The following is an 18,144-nucleotide window of genomic DNA, read 5'->3' on the forward strand; positions in this document are numbered from 1 at the left end:
TAGCTTGCTATTACCTAGTTTATATTCCAGTGACTAGTTTAGCCTTCAATTTCCTTTAACATAATTATTATGATTATGAGTATGGGTGCAAACCGTGCAAACAGTTTTTAAGCCCCGACCCAAAAAGAGGTGTGTTATAAGTTTCACGCGTGTATCTGTGTATCTGTCAGTGGCATCGTAGCTCCTAAACTAATGGACCGATTTTAATTTTGTTTTTTTTTTGTTTAGAAGGTGGCTTGATAAAGAGTGTTCTTAGCTATAATCCAAGAAAATCGGTTCAGCCGTTTGAAAGTTATCAGCTCTTTTCTAGTTACTGTAAGCTTCACTTGTCCAGGGTGTTATAAATTTTTAATTTACACTTGTATCTACTCTGTCTATGTAGTATAGAAGAAGCAGGCGTTAATTTGCGGAAGTCTATGACATACAAGGAACCAAAAGCTTAATTTGCTTATAATCCGCCAAACCAATGAAATCTGTGTGGTGCAACATGCAGCATGCGACATGCACCGCCCGCCTTCCCACTGACTGTAAGGTCTACTCCTGAGGATGCTCCGGTGTCGGGGCGAAACGTGCGTCGAGTGGTTTTGGGATATGTGTGGTGCATATGGCTTGCTTGGTGGCTGGTTTTTCCTGCATGTTTATCAGTGGGAGGGCGGGCGGTGCATGTCGCATGGTGCATGTTGCATCATACAGATTTCTTTGGTTTGGCGGATTATAGAAAATTAAGCTTTTGGTTCTTTGTACTCTGTCTATTAAGTACAATCATACAAGCTCTAGCGTATAATCTATCTACTGTTTACTTCATCAGAGTGAACATTTATCAAAATAGTAAAGAACGTTTTCGTGTAGGTATCTATCTACATCATCATCATAATCATCATCAGCCTGTGGACGTCCACTGTTGGACATAGGCTTTCCCTAAAGTGCGCCACCACACCCGGTTCTAAGCCTTCCTCATCCAGCCACTTCCCGCCAGCCGCTTTATATCGTCGGTCCATCGTGCTGGAGGGCGATCTCCACTCAAGGACTTTCCGGCTCCAACGGCCATCACCTCTACGACAGGCATGGCCTGCCCACTGCCACTTCAGCTTGCTAATAGATTGGGCTATGTCAGTGACCTTGGTTCTCCTGCGGATCTCCTCATTTCGGATCTTATACCTCAGGGAAACTCGGAACATAGCCCTCTCCATAGCTCGCTGAGTAACTTTGAATTTGTGGACAAGGCCATTTGTCAGTGTCGACGTCTCAGCACCATAGGTGAGGACGGGAAGGACACACTGGTTGAAGACTTTTGTTTCTATAATCTACCTTATAAGTACCTATTTAATATTTCTACTCGTCACATCCGAGGGTTTCTGGAAGGTAGTATCTACCTTATTTCTTCTTTATTAGATAAACCAGTTCCTGTGCACTGTGCACGTCCTTTCCATGTTAGTACTAAAGTAAACAGGCCTCATCTACTTTACTCGCTTTCTCAGTCCCTTTGTCACATTCAGCATCAATAAGATGATTTGTGACATTTCCTTATTATGTTCGTCCGTTACAATGAACAAGTACTTAATGGTCGAATGTTAAAAGCTCGTTAACATTTGTGACAAAATTCCATATTGGTTTCAACTTTTCGAGTTGATGCAAATACGCATAGCTTCGTTTTTGCATGATTCATTAGACCAATATGAGTTTCGCAGAATGCTTGACTACTTGAGCTTAGCCAAAGTAAACACAGGGTCTCATGATTTTACTTGACCTGAATCAAGAAAGAGAAAATAATATTTCATTAGGTTTAATAGTTTTGTAGTCATAATATTTCGAATTACCGATCAACCGCAAAGAACTATAGTTTCATACGCCTTTTTGTAAAACAACAACATTCCTTATCTTCAACATGCTCTTAAAAATTTTAGGTGTTTAATGGGTTATCACATTTATATGTACCTACTTACTTTTATTAAAATTATAATGAAACAAAATAGTATTCTTTTAAGACTTGCCTACGTTATCACTGTCTTTAATTCGGTCACTTGAAACTTGGCCTCAGATGATATCTGAAGGATTTGCTATAATAAAACTGTATCACACAACCACTTAAACAATTTATTAATCATTTATATAACATTATTTACATACTTAGAGATAAGTTAATACAGTAAAATTTACATTATGCTACCACGACACGACAAACGCATGGCCGCTACTGACTGTATTGACCTCAGTAACTCGGTTGACTTCTGATGCCACCTAATTGATTAATAGGGTCCGTTTATTCGGGTATTATCCATTTAAAACTTCGAAAGTGAATATTTAGCTGCGAGGAATATTTAAAAGTCAATATATTTTCCACTTGACGACGACAAATTAGAATAATGGAAATCTGGATCTAATATTGAGTTTGTTAAGTTTTCAAAATAAATAGCCATCAAGCAGCCACCTGATTAAAGTTTTCCAAACTTCATTCTTCTTTTTTCTTCTCATTCAATACTTTAGGCCGGATGATTAAGTAAGTATACAATATTTTTCACGCTTTGATGGGGTCATTTTCAATTTTGTCTTTCTGTCTTCTTGAGGTGAAGTATTTTTCGAGACCCCACGATATCGCTGTAAGCCACGTGAAGATGTTTAGACAGTGCAACGTTACTGCGGTTGATGCATTATCTTTGATCCAGCCTTAAATACAAAAAAAGTCTTTAATAAAAAAAAAAATAATCGATACACTTTATAAAAAAGGTAAAATCATTGAGCGAACACTTTAATTTTTAGGTAGATTTACTTGTAAGATTTAAAAGGAAAACGTGGATGTACAAAATCTTTTACGTTATCTTGGTACTGTATCCTGGAGACGAATATAGGGTAGGTACTTACTTAATTTAACGCGGAAACTCAGAGTTCCCATGGGATAATTTTTTTACAACTAAATCCACGCAGACAAAGTCGCGGGCATCAGTAAGATTGGTAATAAAAATAGACTTTATCTTGAAAATGGATTTTAAGGCTAGTTACATTAGAATATTTCTTACCTACTACAGGCCCTAAGGCCAAGTAAGCAATTCCAGCAGTTAATAACTGCATACCAGACGCTCCCGGTAGTTTATGTAGAGGCACGTGTGTGGGTATTACAAGTGCCATGAACACGGTTCGTAGACCTTTTCCAAATCCTATAATTACTGCAACTACGAGAACTACACTATAATCTTGCCAGTGGGCTAAAACTGAAAAAAATAACAAAACATGTTGTGATCAAAATGTCGGAGTAACTCGAGATTTTAAAATGCTTCGTAGGCAATGCAAATTTTATTTACCAACTCTTCCTGTAGCCATAGATAAGACACCAAATAGAAAGAAGGAATTATTATCCCACCCAATCTTGCCAGCGACGAATGGTATGCAAAATCTAACGCAAATATCTACTCCAGCTAAGAGGGACATAAAAAATGCTACTTGTGGCTTCGTCAATCCATAATCACCAAGGATAAAAGGCGTCAAGATTGAAAAATTTAATTCATTAAAATTTGCTAAAGTGATACCCAACATTAGGTTTATAAATGTAAAATCTTTTAAAAGATCTAAATCGAAAAACATAGCAACTTTTTCACAGAAAGTTAATTCTTTCTCTTGGTCTTCTTCTTCCTCACATTTTTCTTCCTTAGCATCTTCAAATACATTATCATCTAATGGACCATTTACTATTAGTTTAAATTTGTCAGCTTTATCTTCACTCTCTTTTAAATATTCTTCTAATTTTAAGGAAGCTTGCTTAAGAACTTCACTTTCATAGTTAAAATTATTGGATTTTCGCCTTTGCCTTGTTGTTCGGTATGACTGATTACTTTGATTATCTTTTAGGTATTTTCGTTCTTCTATGTCATCTTTGAACGAAATATTGCTATGATTATCTCTATTGTATTTTTCAGTATATTGCCCATCCATTTTAAAAGATTTAATACTTTTTGTGCCGGCTAAATGTTTTTCAGCTCTATCTGCAATATATTTAGCCTTTTGAGGGTCAATGGTTTCTACAGCAGCTTTTTCATCAGCTTTTAAATCTTGAGGAGCTTTTAGCGTTGGGCAATCTTCTATTTCAGATTCAGGGATCTGAGCATTGACTGTTACTGATGTTTTACGTTTTGGTTTATTTACTGGTTTTAAATCACGTTCTTGATTAAGAGCACCTAAGTTAGCTGAGGAGTTTTTTTTGGATTCATTAAGGTATAAAGTTGAAGATTTTCGTGATCGATTTTCTAATAAATTTGACATTGAAGGCTTTTTGGAATTAAGACGAGAAGTTTTTGCTGAACCATCTCTGGAAGATAATCGACTTCTCGATTGTCTGGATTGACTAAAGTAGCCATCATTGGCTCTAACCATCATAGGTATTCCCGGGTCTGTTATTTCGTAGCCTGGAGTTATTAAATCATCTTCGTTATATAGATATTGGCTTGAAAATACACTAAGATTCTTGAATTTCGATACTTGACTAAAGTAACCACTGTCTTCGTTCTTCTTATCATTTACCGGACTAGATGCTGTATTGTCTCGTGTTAACAATTTCTCTTCATCTTGTGGTTTTGAGCCTGAGGGCTTTGAATGCCATTCCACAGGTTGTAACAAAAGCGCACACGCAATTGCATGTATCGCAAAACCACTTATAATGAGACAAGTTCCTGTTTCACCGAAAGCAGCAAAAAGTGCAGTTATTATTTGCGGCCATATAATAGGTCCAAGACCCGTTGTTGTCCATGATAGGCCTGTTGCTAGTCTTCTCCTATTTTTCCAATAAGTATTTAGTGCTAGAGCATTTGCTGAACTACTTATACCAAATCCAGCACCTGAAAGTTTTGAAAAGTATTGAAATAAGTTTATTAAAATGCTAGTTTATATCACAACTTTTATTCTTACAATGCTGAACAGACTAACCGTATAAAATCGAGAAGGATATCAGGTATGTCGAAAAGTTATTGGAAAACGTTGTACATAACAAAGCAACAAATACAACTATTGCTCCTGTGAGTGAAACTTGACGATAGCTGAATGTCTTGAATACTGGTCCATTCGCCAAACCTGAAAAAGAATAAGGAAACACTAGCAGGCTTAAAATGTATTGAAACAAAATATGATCAATCGGGGACGATAAAGTACATCTTATGTAACAATAATAAATACTCCTATAGTTTAGAATTAATAATAAAATCATCAAGGGTTAATATTACCTAGACCTAGGTATCACTGTAGATATAAATTTACGTCATGTTCGATACAAAAAAAAGTGACTAATGCATCGTAAAAAGTTCCCGATTCTCGATAAGTTTTAATGCCAAAATAAAAGGCTTGGGGGAAACAGTTTATGATCAAATTATTTGAATGATGATAATATTTTCTACGAATTAGGTACTATTCATATTATAAATGCGAATGTTTGTTGGTTTATTCTTCAATCAGGCCGCAATACAGCAACGGATTGGCGTGAGTTTTTGCATGGGTTAAGACCTGGAGAGTACATAGGCTACTTTAATCCTTTAGTGTCTTATACGCTAACTTCATCATAACGCTATCAGAAAATTTAGGTCTGCTATAAGGCCTGGTATATAAGGCGTGGTATAACCATAAACGTCATCAAAATCCTAATATCCTCTCTCGTCTGGCTTTACAAAGATTAGCCAATGTCAAGTTTGTAGTTATTTGTAACAAGTTATTTAAACTATACAAGTATGGACCCCGTCTGTGCCGGCGCTCGTCGATATACGCACGGCACCCCCTTAGAGCGCTTTCCAGTCAGTTTTAACAAAAAAATCACTCCAAAAAGGCAGAGCACGCCCGCCAGCTAACACTAACACAAACGAAGTCCTCTAATTAATATCCTGCTAGTTGCTAAGTAGTTTTGGATTGTCAAAAGAAATAAAATAGATTGGCCGGTATGGTATCAAAGAGTTACCATGCGAGGCGCGTCACGCACCGACGCAAGAGGTCAGAGCGGAGTTCATGTTGATGATGGTCGTGGTCTCCGAGCTGCTGATGCCGAGCCTTGAGAACTTGTCCCGGAACAGCAAGCCGAACTGTTGCAGCATCGGGAGCATTGATAACTGGAAAGGATAAAGGTTTGATGTGATTATTAAACCTGCAGGAGATAATTCTGAAATTACTGTACGTAATAGATAAGTAGGTAGGTAGCATTGATTTTGAAAGGCGCCATGCTTTGGTGTTCTGTGGTAGGTAGGTAACTAAACATCAGTTATTACAAAAATAAGGTGTAATAGAAAAAAAGAAAAGGGTGAATAAATTTGGATTTTCAGTAAAATATAAACAACTAGAACATCGTCCGCGTGGATTTAGGCTTTTTAAAAATCTCGTGGGAACTCTTTGATTTTCAGGAAAATTTCCCTATGTAAATTTCCGGGATGCAAGCTACCTGTGTACTAATTTTCATATAAATCGGTTTAACGGATGTGCCTTTAGGAATCCCGTGGGAACTCTTTGATGTCCCAGGATAAAAGCCTATGCCCTTCCCCGGGATGCCAGCTAACTCTGTACCTTTCATTAAAATCGGTTCAACTGTTGGGCCATAAAAAGCTAGCAGACAGACAGACACACTTTCGCATTTTTTTTTAGATATTAGTATGGACTTGGAATGGATTAGGTATGTAACCACAACCCAGATGGAAAAGTAACAAAAACAAGTAAGGAGAGGTGAAGTAAGGAGGAGCAAGTATAAATGTAGGTCTATAATATTTTTCTAGAAATAGAAATGTTAAAGTGTAAAATTTACAACTAACACGAATTTTTTTTTCCCATAGAAAATGTATGGCGAATATTGAATGTCTCATTCTCCTAGAAAGAGACGGAAAACGATACATTGATGTATGGAAGATATGTTCGGATTAACACGATTTTGGTTTAATTTGGTTGGTTGGTTTTTAAAGTTGATTTCATAGGTAGGTACATTTTAAGTACTGATAAAACAAAACCAAAGATTAAGTATAATAAAATTAATTATTTTCGAGACTGTTTTCAGCCATGTTTCAGCCTTGATCTCTCTAATCGCTTATCGGCATTACTCATTAGGCACAATGACAAAAACAATGTCTGGAATATTTTATTTATTACATATTTTTACGAAAAGTAATGAATGTTCATATTATTTGGTTGTTGTAAAAACCTTTTATGATTAATGAGAAAAAACGTGTAAGTGTAACCGTGAAATCATTAGAGGAAAATCTTGAACAGGAGAGATTACTCATATCTTCTCATTCGTCATCACTCATCAGTCAGTCATCATCCATCATTATTATATATTTATCTGTTTCAGATAGTTATATATGTATATGAACCTACAAGATATAAAAAGACTTGCTCTGACGGACAGACTGACTGACTGTCAGTCCGTCAAAGGTACAAAGGTGTTCATGAACAAAATAATGGTATTTTCAATTTTCAATGTAAGACAACTATGTCATGTGGCGGTATCATATGAAAGGGCTTTACTTAAACATTCTAAAACAGATTTTTAAATATTTTTATGCATAACAGTTTTTGATTTATTGTGCAAAATGTCGAATAAAATACCCGAGTACGGAACCCTCGGTGCGCGAGTCCGACTCGCACTTGGCCGGTTTTTTATTTCTTGTAACGATCGTATCACATTTTATGAATTAACTATGTGACCCAATTTAAGTGTGATAATAATACATAGATAAATAGGTACATTATACGTCTACAAGATTGCAATGAAGACTAATAATATCCAATGCAATAAAATTATTGGAATAAAAACAATTCGTGCAATTGGAATGAAATCAACGGCAGAACTATTTATTTATGTCATCCCATATAACAGTTGAGTGAGTATATGTAAGTAAATAGTTATTATTTAGAGGCTTACGTTAGAAAATCCAGCAGCAACGACTATCATCCAACCCCATCCTCCATCTGGGGGGATGAAATCTTCGTCTTTCTTCACCTTGGTCTTTACAGCTTTTGAATTTCCCATCGCCTGCAAGTTAAAATGAAAAAACCTTTAATAATATGTAAAGAATTTAAAAAAAATATCAAAAGAAAAATAAAACCGGGCGAACTTCACACTTGGATTTCTAGTTTATTTTATTATGCTCGCTCGACTTCATACATACATTACACGTGTAGAAACAAAAATTATTTTTTACTTTTTAGTGTTTGTGGTTTTTGAAGTCGCTTTTATTTATTTTTTGAAATTTTTTTACTTCACAATTTTTAGTGGCCCCTCTATAATATGCTATGCCCACTTAAAACCCTACTGACATATTATTACACTAATCGCGAGCAATTTACTCTTATCCATTGAGGAGTCCTGTTCTCCATCTCCGTAGAAATTCATTAAATCTTCACCAAATTCATATGGGACCACCTGCAAAGTATACGCTTTCAAATAAATAAAAAAATCCAAATCGGTCCAGGTGTCTTAGAGTAATCGGAGAACATACCTAAAAAAAAAGATTCCGACGAATTGAGAACCTCCACCTTTTTTCAAAGTCGGTTAAAAAACCGTCACTATATCTGGGTACAGCTCTCCTAGCGTAGTGACCAGTAAAACGCGGGAGTTCGGGTGGTTCGGGAGGAGTCAGAAAGCAAGGAAAAGACTAAATAAAAGAATCCTTAATGTTCTTTGATATGAAGTCGAGAGAACCCTTGGACACACTTATCACACTCACAGTCATTGATGTGGGAGGAATCTGTCCTCACTTGTAGATAATCACGCCAGGTAATCTAATTTAAAAGGAGAAAATGTGGTAGGACCACACTTTTTCACGACGGTTAAAAGGTATCACAATCAGGCAATGAAAAATTTAAACAGAATATTTTATACGTGTACGAAAATTATCACTAGTATTTTAATATTATTAACCCACTCAAAGTGAACAGCCTCGATGTACGTTACGATTTGTAATGATAAGTTCCTTCGGTGCACGCATATGATATATTAATAGGACAAATAATATTATTATGTTAGGTAAAACAATAATATTATATTCGGAGAATATCATATTATGTGGATCTTTAAGCTTAGCATTTATCTCTGTAAACTACTTATCTACCACACTTAATCTAATACGATATAAAACCAAAGACTACAGTGCATATACAGAAACCAGCGAATTTAAAATTTTTTAACTAAGTACTTATCTAGTAATGAGATAAGAGCACATTTATGGAGAAGCAATCTAGTGTTTCGCTGTGGAGCTAATTATTGTCGGCCGGATAAGGCCGCCAAATTGTACCTACCTACCTGCCTATATTTCGTTTTGCGATTGTATTTGTATTATTGTGTTTTTTAACCGACTTCCAAAAAAGGAGGAGGTTCTCAATTCGTCGGAATCTTTTTTTTTTTATGTATGTTTCCCTATTACTCAAAGACCCCTGAACCGATTTGGATTTTTTTTTGTTTGAAAGGGTATACTGTGCAGGTAGACCCGTATAAATTTGGTGAAGATCTGATAAATATCTTCGGAGATGGAGAACAGAACTCCTCAATGGATAAGAGCAAATTGCTCTCGATCAGTGTAATACCTTAGTAAACAATAGGGTTTTAACTGGGCATAGCATATTATAGTACAATGGGGCCACTAAAAATTGTGAAATAAAAAATTTTCAAAAGAAAAATAAAACCGACTTCAAAAACCACAAACACTAAAAAGTAAAAAATAACTTTTGTTTAACTACACGTGTAATGTGCCTAGGTATGAAGTCGGGCGAGCTTCACTCTTGGATTTCTAATTTTTTTGTTTTAATATGCTCGCTCGACTTCATATCTAGTTAATGTACACATGTAGCTAAACAAAAATTATTTTTTACTTTTTTGTGTTTGTGGTTTTTGAAGTCGGTTTTGTGTACTTATTAATTTTGTGTTGTAAAATAAAAGTATATTCATTCATTCATTCATTGTCAAAATTTGACAATAGATGCGTTTAATATAGGGTTTAAGAAAAAAATACGATAGTCGATATCCATTTCAGGTTAAGCTTTCTTCCATCTAGGAACTTGCCACAAGTCGAGATCGCACTTACGGGCTAAGTATAGAGCCACGAAATCTCGGATGGATAGGTATTCTAACTCCATTCATAAAAAGAAAGAAGATGAAAAGTGTTTTGTAAGGTAGCTATGGAAGAAATAATGTATCTACTAAGCACTTACGACTTTTATAGGAATATAAATAATTATATCTAGGTATGTTTCCAGAGTTATGGAAATTCACTGGTACTAGGTAAGTAATATGCAGGTTTCATACCATCAAGCATGTCCTAAATGCATGACTTGAAGCCTTAATAAAACTTGATCGTGGTAAACTCAAGGTGGTGTAGAATTTAGTGCCACGAATATTACCTAAGAACTTAATAATATTGAGATTAATTACTAACTACCACGAACTACTAAATGACAGTCGCATAGATCCAATCAACGAGTCTGCCCGCGAAATTTAAATTTTACTTGGTTTTTCGCAATTTGTAAACTAATACGACAAAGTTGGCTTATGGCATTCTAGTTGCGACAATGGCAGTATCATTTCCACGTGTTTATATAAAAATCTTTACTTCATAAGGTCCAGTTTAAGAAATTAGCTCTAGTATTGACTAATTTGTGAGTTACTGTCGATACTAGAGCTAATTTCTTAAACTGGACCCCTTCAAGTAAAGATTTTTATATAAATAGGTGGGGATGATACTGTTATTGTGGGAAATAGAATGCCATTTAAGCCTAGTTTGTCATATTAGTTTACAAATTGCGAAAAATCAAATTAAATTTGAATTTCGCAGGCAGACCCGTCGCATCCACCTTAATTAGAAAACATTCAAGAATCTTACAGATCAGTAGGTATACATTTCTATCATGTTGATCTCAGGATTGCGTCGCGGGTGGAAGTGCACCATGTAATTATTCGAATTAAAACACCCAATTACTTATGTATTTTATATAGGACAATTAGTATCTCATGTGTTACGTCTATGACTCTACCACCGCACCAATTCGGAATGAAAATTCTACTGAGAAGAGCCGGCAAGAAACTCACTAGTGCATCCTTTCATATTAATTATGCATGAACTGCTATGAATTCATTGATCAAGCCACGTAATTAGACGAACTGCCTATTGGGTTAAGTAAGCCTCAGCCCTCAAGCATAGATATATGATATAATCGTTTGCAGACGATACGATTGATGGTGTGTGGGGGACATAATAAATTGCATATTCAGAACAATACATAAGTACCTACGTACGTTATGATTGTAGCGCTATAAGAGTAGGTACCTATCTAATTTTATGCTAGTGCTGATTATGATTATCTATCTGGAGTTAAGTTGCCTTGACGTCTTAGGGCCGGCGCACATATGGTGAGCGCAGCGCAGAGCATTTTTCACAGTCAAAATATTATCGACATTGTCCTCATTGAAATAATATCTTAAATCAATTGTGCATCCGTGCGGATACTCGCGCATCCGCGCGCAGTCCCGCGCGTGCTCGCGCATTCTCTGGTAGAAATTCGCGCAATGTGTCACGCGTTAGGAAACTTCGCGGGCATGCTCTTCGCTGCGTTCCGCCATATTATGTGCGCCGGCCCTTATAAGTTATGTTTTATGACTCAGTAATTTCACAGAATTTTTATACGGCAGTTGAAAATATTTTTTTAAATATTAATTTATTAGAAGTTAGTTACACTTTGAAATTATAGGAAAACTGCTGTAAGCGTCTGTAATGTTTACAGCCTGAAAAACTAAGTACTAAAAGTTATCAAGTAGCTATCTACCTACCCTAGCTTTCAGGAAGATTGCAAAACTTCGTGGAAAACCTAAGTACCTATATCTACCTATCAGAATCACGTATACCTAGTACTTTTCTCTCACCTGGGTTTTACTGATAATAATTATTTTATGCTAACTCAACAGCGCACTCATTTTTCAATTCGTTAATTAACTAAACACTTTTTAAATAAAAGAGAGCATGATTTATGAACTATGTTTCATGGGAAACTCACAGCTAGGTATTAGATATTTAAGAATGCACAGAAAAATTAAAATTTAAACTGAATAAAGTTTTGTTTGCCACTAACACCGAATCAATATTGATAAAAAATTAAATAGGTGCCGTACTTATAGGTATTTTATCAGTCGGAGTTATTTATAAAGCTGACGTAGGCAAAAGAGGGCGTACAGTGCAATGGTCTGTCTACCTATCATTTTCAATGAGAAAACTGTTAATTGCATACAAAAGTGCTGGTACTTCTCAGCTTATCGTGTAGCCCAGTGCAGACAACCGATTCGTGTCTAAGACTCATTTCTATCCGTTAACGATTCCTCTGTCTACGGTTAACAGCCTGATATTTTTTTTTCTTATCTGTTAGGACTTACCTAGTTAACATTATGTTGTCTAATGTATTGTATATTAGTAGGTATGATATGTATAGGTAGATTCACATACTAGGAGTTATTCAGTACTTGGATCACGATCTGCTTGTATTTGTATTTTTAACCCCCGACCCAAAAAGAAGGGTGTTATAAGTTTGACGTGTGTAACTGTGTATCTGGCTGTGGCATCGTAGCTCCTAAACTAATTTAATTTAATAATTTTCACATAGCCGGGTGGGATATACCCAAGAGAGATGCGAATTCGAATTCGGCCAGTTTTATAATTCTTGTTATGTATTTAAAATTATTAAGAAATAAAATATTATTCTTAAAGCGGACAATAATAAACCCCGAGCATGATTTTGATCTAGCTCCTTAGAAGGGTAAAGGTAAGAAACGAAGGCCGATTTTCCGCCGACTATTGATACGCTGACCACGTATATAATTTGTATACGTACATGATGCACTGACGTCTGAACTTGTAGTGTATTTTCACTATTGTGAGTTCTATCTTCTCAGTCGGAAATCAGATCGAATCGGCGAGATTTAGCCATACTTTACAGTTAGTTCTACGTGGGAACGCTTTTTTGTAGGACGTCTGCGTAGTAAGACCGAAGACGAAGTGCTTGCTTCTATTTTTGCTGACGTTAATTAAACCACTCGGACCGATTATTTTATCGGGTGTCTACGGTATCCCTTAGAATGGCTAAATAATGAGCAAATCAGCTGTAGACGACGTGATATCTCAACTATCGTAGTAAGTACCTATTTGTTATACCTATTGTACCTACCTACTTAATAAGTAACTTCATTCATTTCATTTCATTTCAACTTCATATGAAAATTTGTGAATCAAAATGAGCTACATTGTCGCCACGTGCCATGATAATTTTATGGTGATCATAAATATCGTAAGTTAGTACCTACTTAACTACTATATTATGTAAAACTTAATGAAAGTAATTAATATAATAATTTACTATATCTCTTTAGATAAAAACCGGCCAAGTGCGAGTCAGACTCGCGCATCGAGGGTTCCATACTCGGGTATTTTTGCGACATTTTACACGATATATCAAGAACTATTACACATAAAAATATATAAAAATCTGTTTTAGAATGTACAGGTACAGCCCTTTCATACGATACCCCACTTGGTATAGTTATCTTACTTTGAAAAATTAAACACATTTTAATTTTTTTAAATGATGTAACCACAAATTCACGGTTTTCAGATTTATTCCTTTACTTATGCTATAATACCTACCTACCTGCCAAATTTCATGATTCTAGGTCAACGGTAAGTATCATATAGGTTTTCTTGACAGACACGACGGACGGACGGACGGACAGACAGACAACAAAGTGATCCTATAAGGGTTCTGTTTTTCCTTTTGCGGTACGGAACCCTAAAAACGCAGACAATACAATCGTCAATATAGTCGTGTCTAGCAATATATTGTAAGGCTGATTAGTGATTAGTAATTATTGTCGTAAGTAGGAATTTGTCATAGTTAGGTAGGTACCAAGGCAAAGAAAATAAACAGTCTTATTTTCTTTATCTATATCAAACGTTTGCGTATTTTATCAATATTTATCAAGGATTGTTATATCCTAGTATTTAAGAGGATTATGATATCTTAGTGGGTAAGACGTAATTCTGAGGTAGGGGGTTCGATCCCGGCTACACCTCTTAATTTTCTGAGTAATGTGTGTTACAAACAATTACATATTACTTGAGTGGTGAAGGAAAACATCACCGTAAGGAAACCTGCATGTCAGAGTTATCCATAATGTTCTCAAAGGTGTGTGAATGTCTAAACTCTAAACCCTTTTCATTCTGAGAGGAGACCCATGGGCTGGCGATGAGTTGATCATAATAATGATAATCAAACATGGGCTTATAAAGGTAAGTTTCATAAGCCCGCGACTTCGTCCGCGTGGATTTTGGTTTTTTAAAAATGCCGTGAGAACTCTTTGCTTTTCCACGAAAAAAAGTTAAAATAAAAAAATTTAAAACCTTTGTCAATTTACGGGATGCAAGCTACGTCTGTAGGTACCTTTCATACCTATCGGTTAATTAAACGGCTTTTAAGAATCCCGTGGGAACTCTTTGATTTTCCGGGATAAAAAGTAGCCTCTATCCGTCCCCGGAATGTAGGCTAACTCTGTACCAAATTTCATCAAAATCGGTTAAATTGTTGGGCTGTGAAAAGCTAGTAGACAGACAGGTAGACAGGCAGGCAGACAGACAGACTGACAGACCGGCACACTTTCGCATTTATAATATAAGTATGGATTAGATTTAATGCTACGACAATAATCATGATTAGTTTCTATAGAAACTAGAAACTTTAATTACATACCTACTTACCTACGTGTTTATATTTAATTTTTCTTACAGAGTTTTCCGCGTAATATACTTACTTACCAGTCCTACTATTATTACCTACTGGAAGCGTTTGAGTGGACTTTGTTTATTTGCACCGAGATGCAATTATTATTTGAAATGCAAATGTCAACTCATGTAAATAATACTCGTATTACCCTCTGTAAAATGAGACACAATGAAAATTTAGGATATAGTAAGTAGTTTTACAAGACAGTTTTTCCTAAAAGTGGTCCTTCTCTCAATTATGGCTGAAGTAATCTTGCTCAAAAAAGTACTGTTATCGTAAAAAATCGACTCGAAATGATTGGTAAACTAAACACATTTGAAAAATCTACCTATTTATTCCAGAACGCCAATCTATACTTAGTTTTAAACTTACGAGATACCTATAACTTTAATCTTTATCGGGGCAACAAAATCAAACTTAGATAAATATTTAGAAACCTAGATAAATATTTACTTTTAAGAGTTTAGACTTCCCTGGCTCCGCGCCGCGCCGTGGTGGTGATCGCTGTGGTCAATGGCCATAAATAAGTGGGAGGAGCTAGGTTCGATCCCAATAAGGGCAAGGGGAAATGAATGAAATTGTTAAATGCCACTTAAATCCTTCTCTCATTAGTGGTACGTACCTAACTAATTATCACACTAATATTATAAAGGCGAAAGTTTGTATGTGTGTGTGTGTGTGTGTATGTTTGTTACTCCTTCACGCAAAAACTACTGGACGGATTTGGCTGTTTAGAATGGAGATAGATTATACCCTGGATTAGCACATAGGCTACTTTTTATCCCGGAAAATCAAAGAGTTCCTACGGGATTTTAAAAAACCGAAATCCACGCGGGCGAAGCCGCGGGCATCTTCTAGTAGGTATTATATTGTAAAAAGTAGTAGATCCGTTACTTACATACCTCTACGTACCTATGCAAATTTTAAGGTGAATACTGAAGACTTAAAACTGGAACACCTGGGTTACATTTTTATAGCGCTATTTCTTCTACTCTCGTACGTTTTGAATCTTCTGTTTTACTCGTCATCGAGCACGAATTTTATATGCGTTCCTATTGGTATAATTAAACTGTCCGCATTCATCTAAGACTGCATCGTGACTTACCACCAGATGAGATCGCGGTCCAAGACTCATGAAATAAATAAAAAGCTGAAAGTTACAGGTAAACCTAGATACTCTAAAAAATAATTCGCAACCACCAGGTAAAATTATTTTTAGTCATAATAATTATAATCTTAGTTAATTTATTTAAGAATATATTTTTATAATTTTTAGTGATAATAATAGTACATACCTTAATAATTTATATGTGGCTGGTAATAATCAGCATAATACTTAAGCCGTTTTTAAGAAAACACGAAGTTTGCACGCTGCTAACGCGTGATCTCACACTCACTCACAGAAAACAAATAGGCGTTCATTGTAGTCATAAAGCGTATAACATGAGTATCGTCAATTGCTTTATAATTATTATGAATCATATAAAGTTTCTATAAGTACTAGCGGAAAACTCCAAGTTCGCTTGCATGAAAGACCACATCGAAATCAATAAGATTCCGAAACAAAGATCTTCTAGTTATCCTAGATCGGCTTGGACCGTGAATGAGCCTTAGAATTGGACAAAATCTTCACGCCTTCGGATAACTAAGAGATAACTTAACACAGAATATTTTTAATTGGCTAATCCGTGCCATCCAAAGTCCAAACCCACTGGTGTTACGCACCTTCTTCCTTTCTTCTCTCTGGGCTGGTTTCCGCACTTAAACGTTTCCGTCTGTTGTGCGTGCGTTGCCCCTCCCCGCCAAAGTCTTCATCAATCCATCCAAGCTCGCTCCAGAAGTCAAGTAGACCACCCAGGTTGCCGAGGGCTCCATGAAGTGCCCAAGCCAAGAGAAGTACCAAATTCCAGCACCCTAGGTCATCGCTTACTTCGCCTATATTACGTAGGTAAGCCGGCTAGTAGTTAGTAGAATAGATGAGTACCAATCGGACAGTAATTAATTATTATTAAACAGATAAATAATGCGGTGCCACGTTTTGTCTCTTATGCCGATTTAAATCATTGAATGACTCAATAAAAGTATCATAAAATTATATTTTTATTTTTATCTTTGTACTCGTTACTTATAAGCATGTGGTAAGTAGATAAGTACCTACTTTATATTGCTATATGATATCGCTTGCTCAGAGCGGGAGCTAGTGGTTAAAACCTCCACCTCTTATTAGGGAAATCGGGGGTACGATCTCGTTATGATAATGTGCTACCTAAAGAATTACTAAGTAAGATTTTGTCAATAGGTACTTACTTATACTTATTTACTAAAACGTAGGTAGTGGTTAGGTAGACATATTTGCTAATAGTTCTGAGTTCTGTGGCTCCTAAATCCTAACGGCCACGCTCCGCCTGTGCATTTTTTTGTTGTGACAATTATCAAAATAAGTACATATGTATTTGCTATGATTGTATGGTGCGGCGCTGACTCAAAGAGCACTCAAAAAGTAAAGGACGTTTTGTCTAAAAAGGATAAAAGAAGTAGTTAGGAACAATGGAAAGTTGAAGATTTTGCAACACGGTTGGAAAGTTCAAAAAAAGTTAGAACTTTAAAAGTTCTAGGGTTCTAGCTTTTTTGATGTAGCTATGCTCTATGGTTCTAGGCTAGAACCTTAGAGCATAGATAATAGGTCGATGTCTATAATAAATGTATCAACGTATCAATGAACATTTTTTTTTCTTTTCTCTCGTCTGGCTTTACATAGATTAGCCAATGTCAAGTTTGTAGTTATTTACAAGTTAGGGAAACTATATTATAAGTATGGACTTCGTCTGTGCCGGCGCTCGCCGGTGCAGACGAAGTCGCCCGCGGTGCCCCTTTAGAGCACTTTCCAGTCAGCTCCACCACCAAAAAACACCAGTAAAACGCAAAAACCGGCACCTTTTAACAAAAAAAAAAAACGCTCCAAAAAGGCACGCCAGTAAACGCCAACACAGACGAAGTCCCAGTCAGGTCCCAGTCCACATTATATTGTACAGATCATAAATCATTGTTACCAACACAACGTGAACACAACAACTGTCAAACACTGAAATAGTGACGTAATGTCTTTTATCTCATATAGGTATATCGATTTTCAAAACTAAATTTCATGAAAATAAAACAAGAGAAGAATGTCTTGAAAATAGTTAGGCATAGAATGAAATTCTTCAATTCGTACATATTGCTTGTACCTACTTGTAATAGCTGGGTCACCTTTCAGCTTTCACGATACTCTGCAGGTCGGTCTGCGGTGTTATTTTTAGATGCGTTTGGTAAACGGTAAAAAAAAGCATGTGTTATGATGAAAATAAAACCTTAGACAAAAATGACCTTTATTACAAAATATTT

At 35.9% G+C, this 18,144-nt stretch overlaps 1 protein-coding gene and 1 long non-coding RNA gene across 8 annotated transcripts; one reads left to right on the forward strand and one right to left on the reverse strand.

Annotated features, from left to right (window-relative positions):
* Positions 1-2,080: 2,080 nt before the first annotated feature.
* On the reverse strand, positions 2,081-16,176 carry LOC123866212. Of its 7 annotated transcripts, none has more exons than XM_045907636.1 (7): positions 16,090-16,176; positions 7,871-7,981; positions 5,948-6,074; positions 4,912-5,055; positions 3,297-4,823; positions 3,015-3,206; positions 2,081-2,664 (listed from the first exon to the last, which is right to left on the reverse strand). In XM_045907636.1, exons 2-7 carry the CDS (start codon positions 7,976-7,978, stop codon positions 2,516-2,518), a joined length of 2,247 nt encoding a protein of 748 aa, XP_045763592.1. In that variant the 5' UTR covers positions 7,979-7,981; positions 16,090-16,176; the 3' UTR covers positions 2,081-2,515. The 7 variants fall into 7 exon arrangements, with proteins under 7 accessions (XP_045763592.1, XP_045763591.1, XP_045763590.1 ...); XM_045907635.1 differs by having other exon boundaries at positions 7,871-7,983; positions 16,061-16,171; XM_045907634.1 differs by having other exon boundaries at positions 16,056-16,171.
* On the forward strand, positions 5,399-17,306 carry LOC123866220. The gene is made up of 3 exons (XR_006796158.1): positions 5,399-5,473; positions 11,666-11,668; positions 17,296-17,306. It is a non-coding gene; the product is annotated as an uncharacterized LOC123866220 (long non-coding RNA).
* The last annotated feature ends 838 nt before the right edge of the window (positions 17,307-18,144 follow it).

The sequence above is a fragment of the Maniola jurtina genome, chromosome 6, assembly GCF_905333055.1.
Source record: "Maniola jurtina chromosome 6, ilManJurt1.1, whole genome shotgun sequence".
NCBI lineage: Eukaryota > Metazoa > Arthropoda > Insecta > Lepidoptera > Nymphalidae > Maniola > Maniola jurtina.

Excerpts from the sequence above, each read along its gene's own strand:
- LOC123866212 (XM_045907633.1), bottom strand. Across the intron at positions 4,824-4,911 it reads ATCCTTCTCGATTTTATACG|GTGCTGGATTTGGTATAAGT; the intron begins GTTAGTCTGTTC and ends CAAAACTTTCAG. Across the intron at positions 3,207-3,296 it reads TATGGCTACAGGAAGAGTTG|TTTTAGCCCACTGGCAAGAT; the intron begins GTAAATAAAATT and ends TATTTTTTTCAG.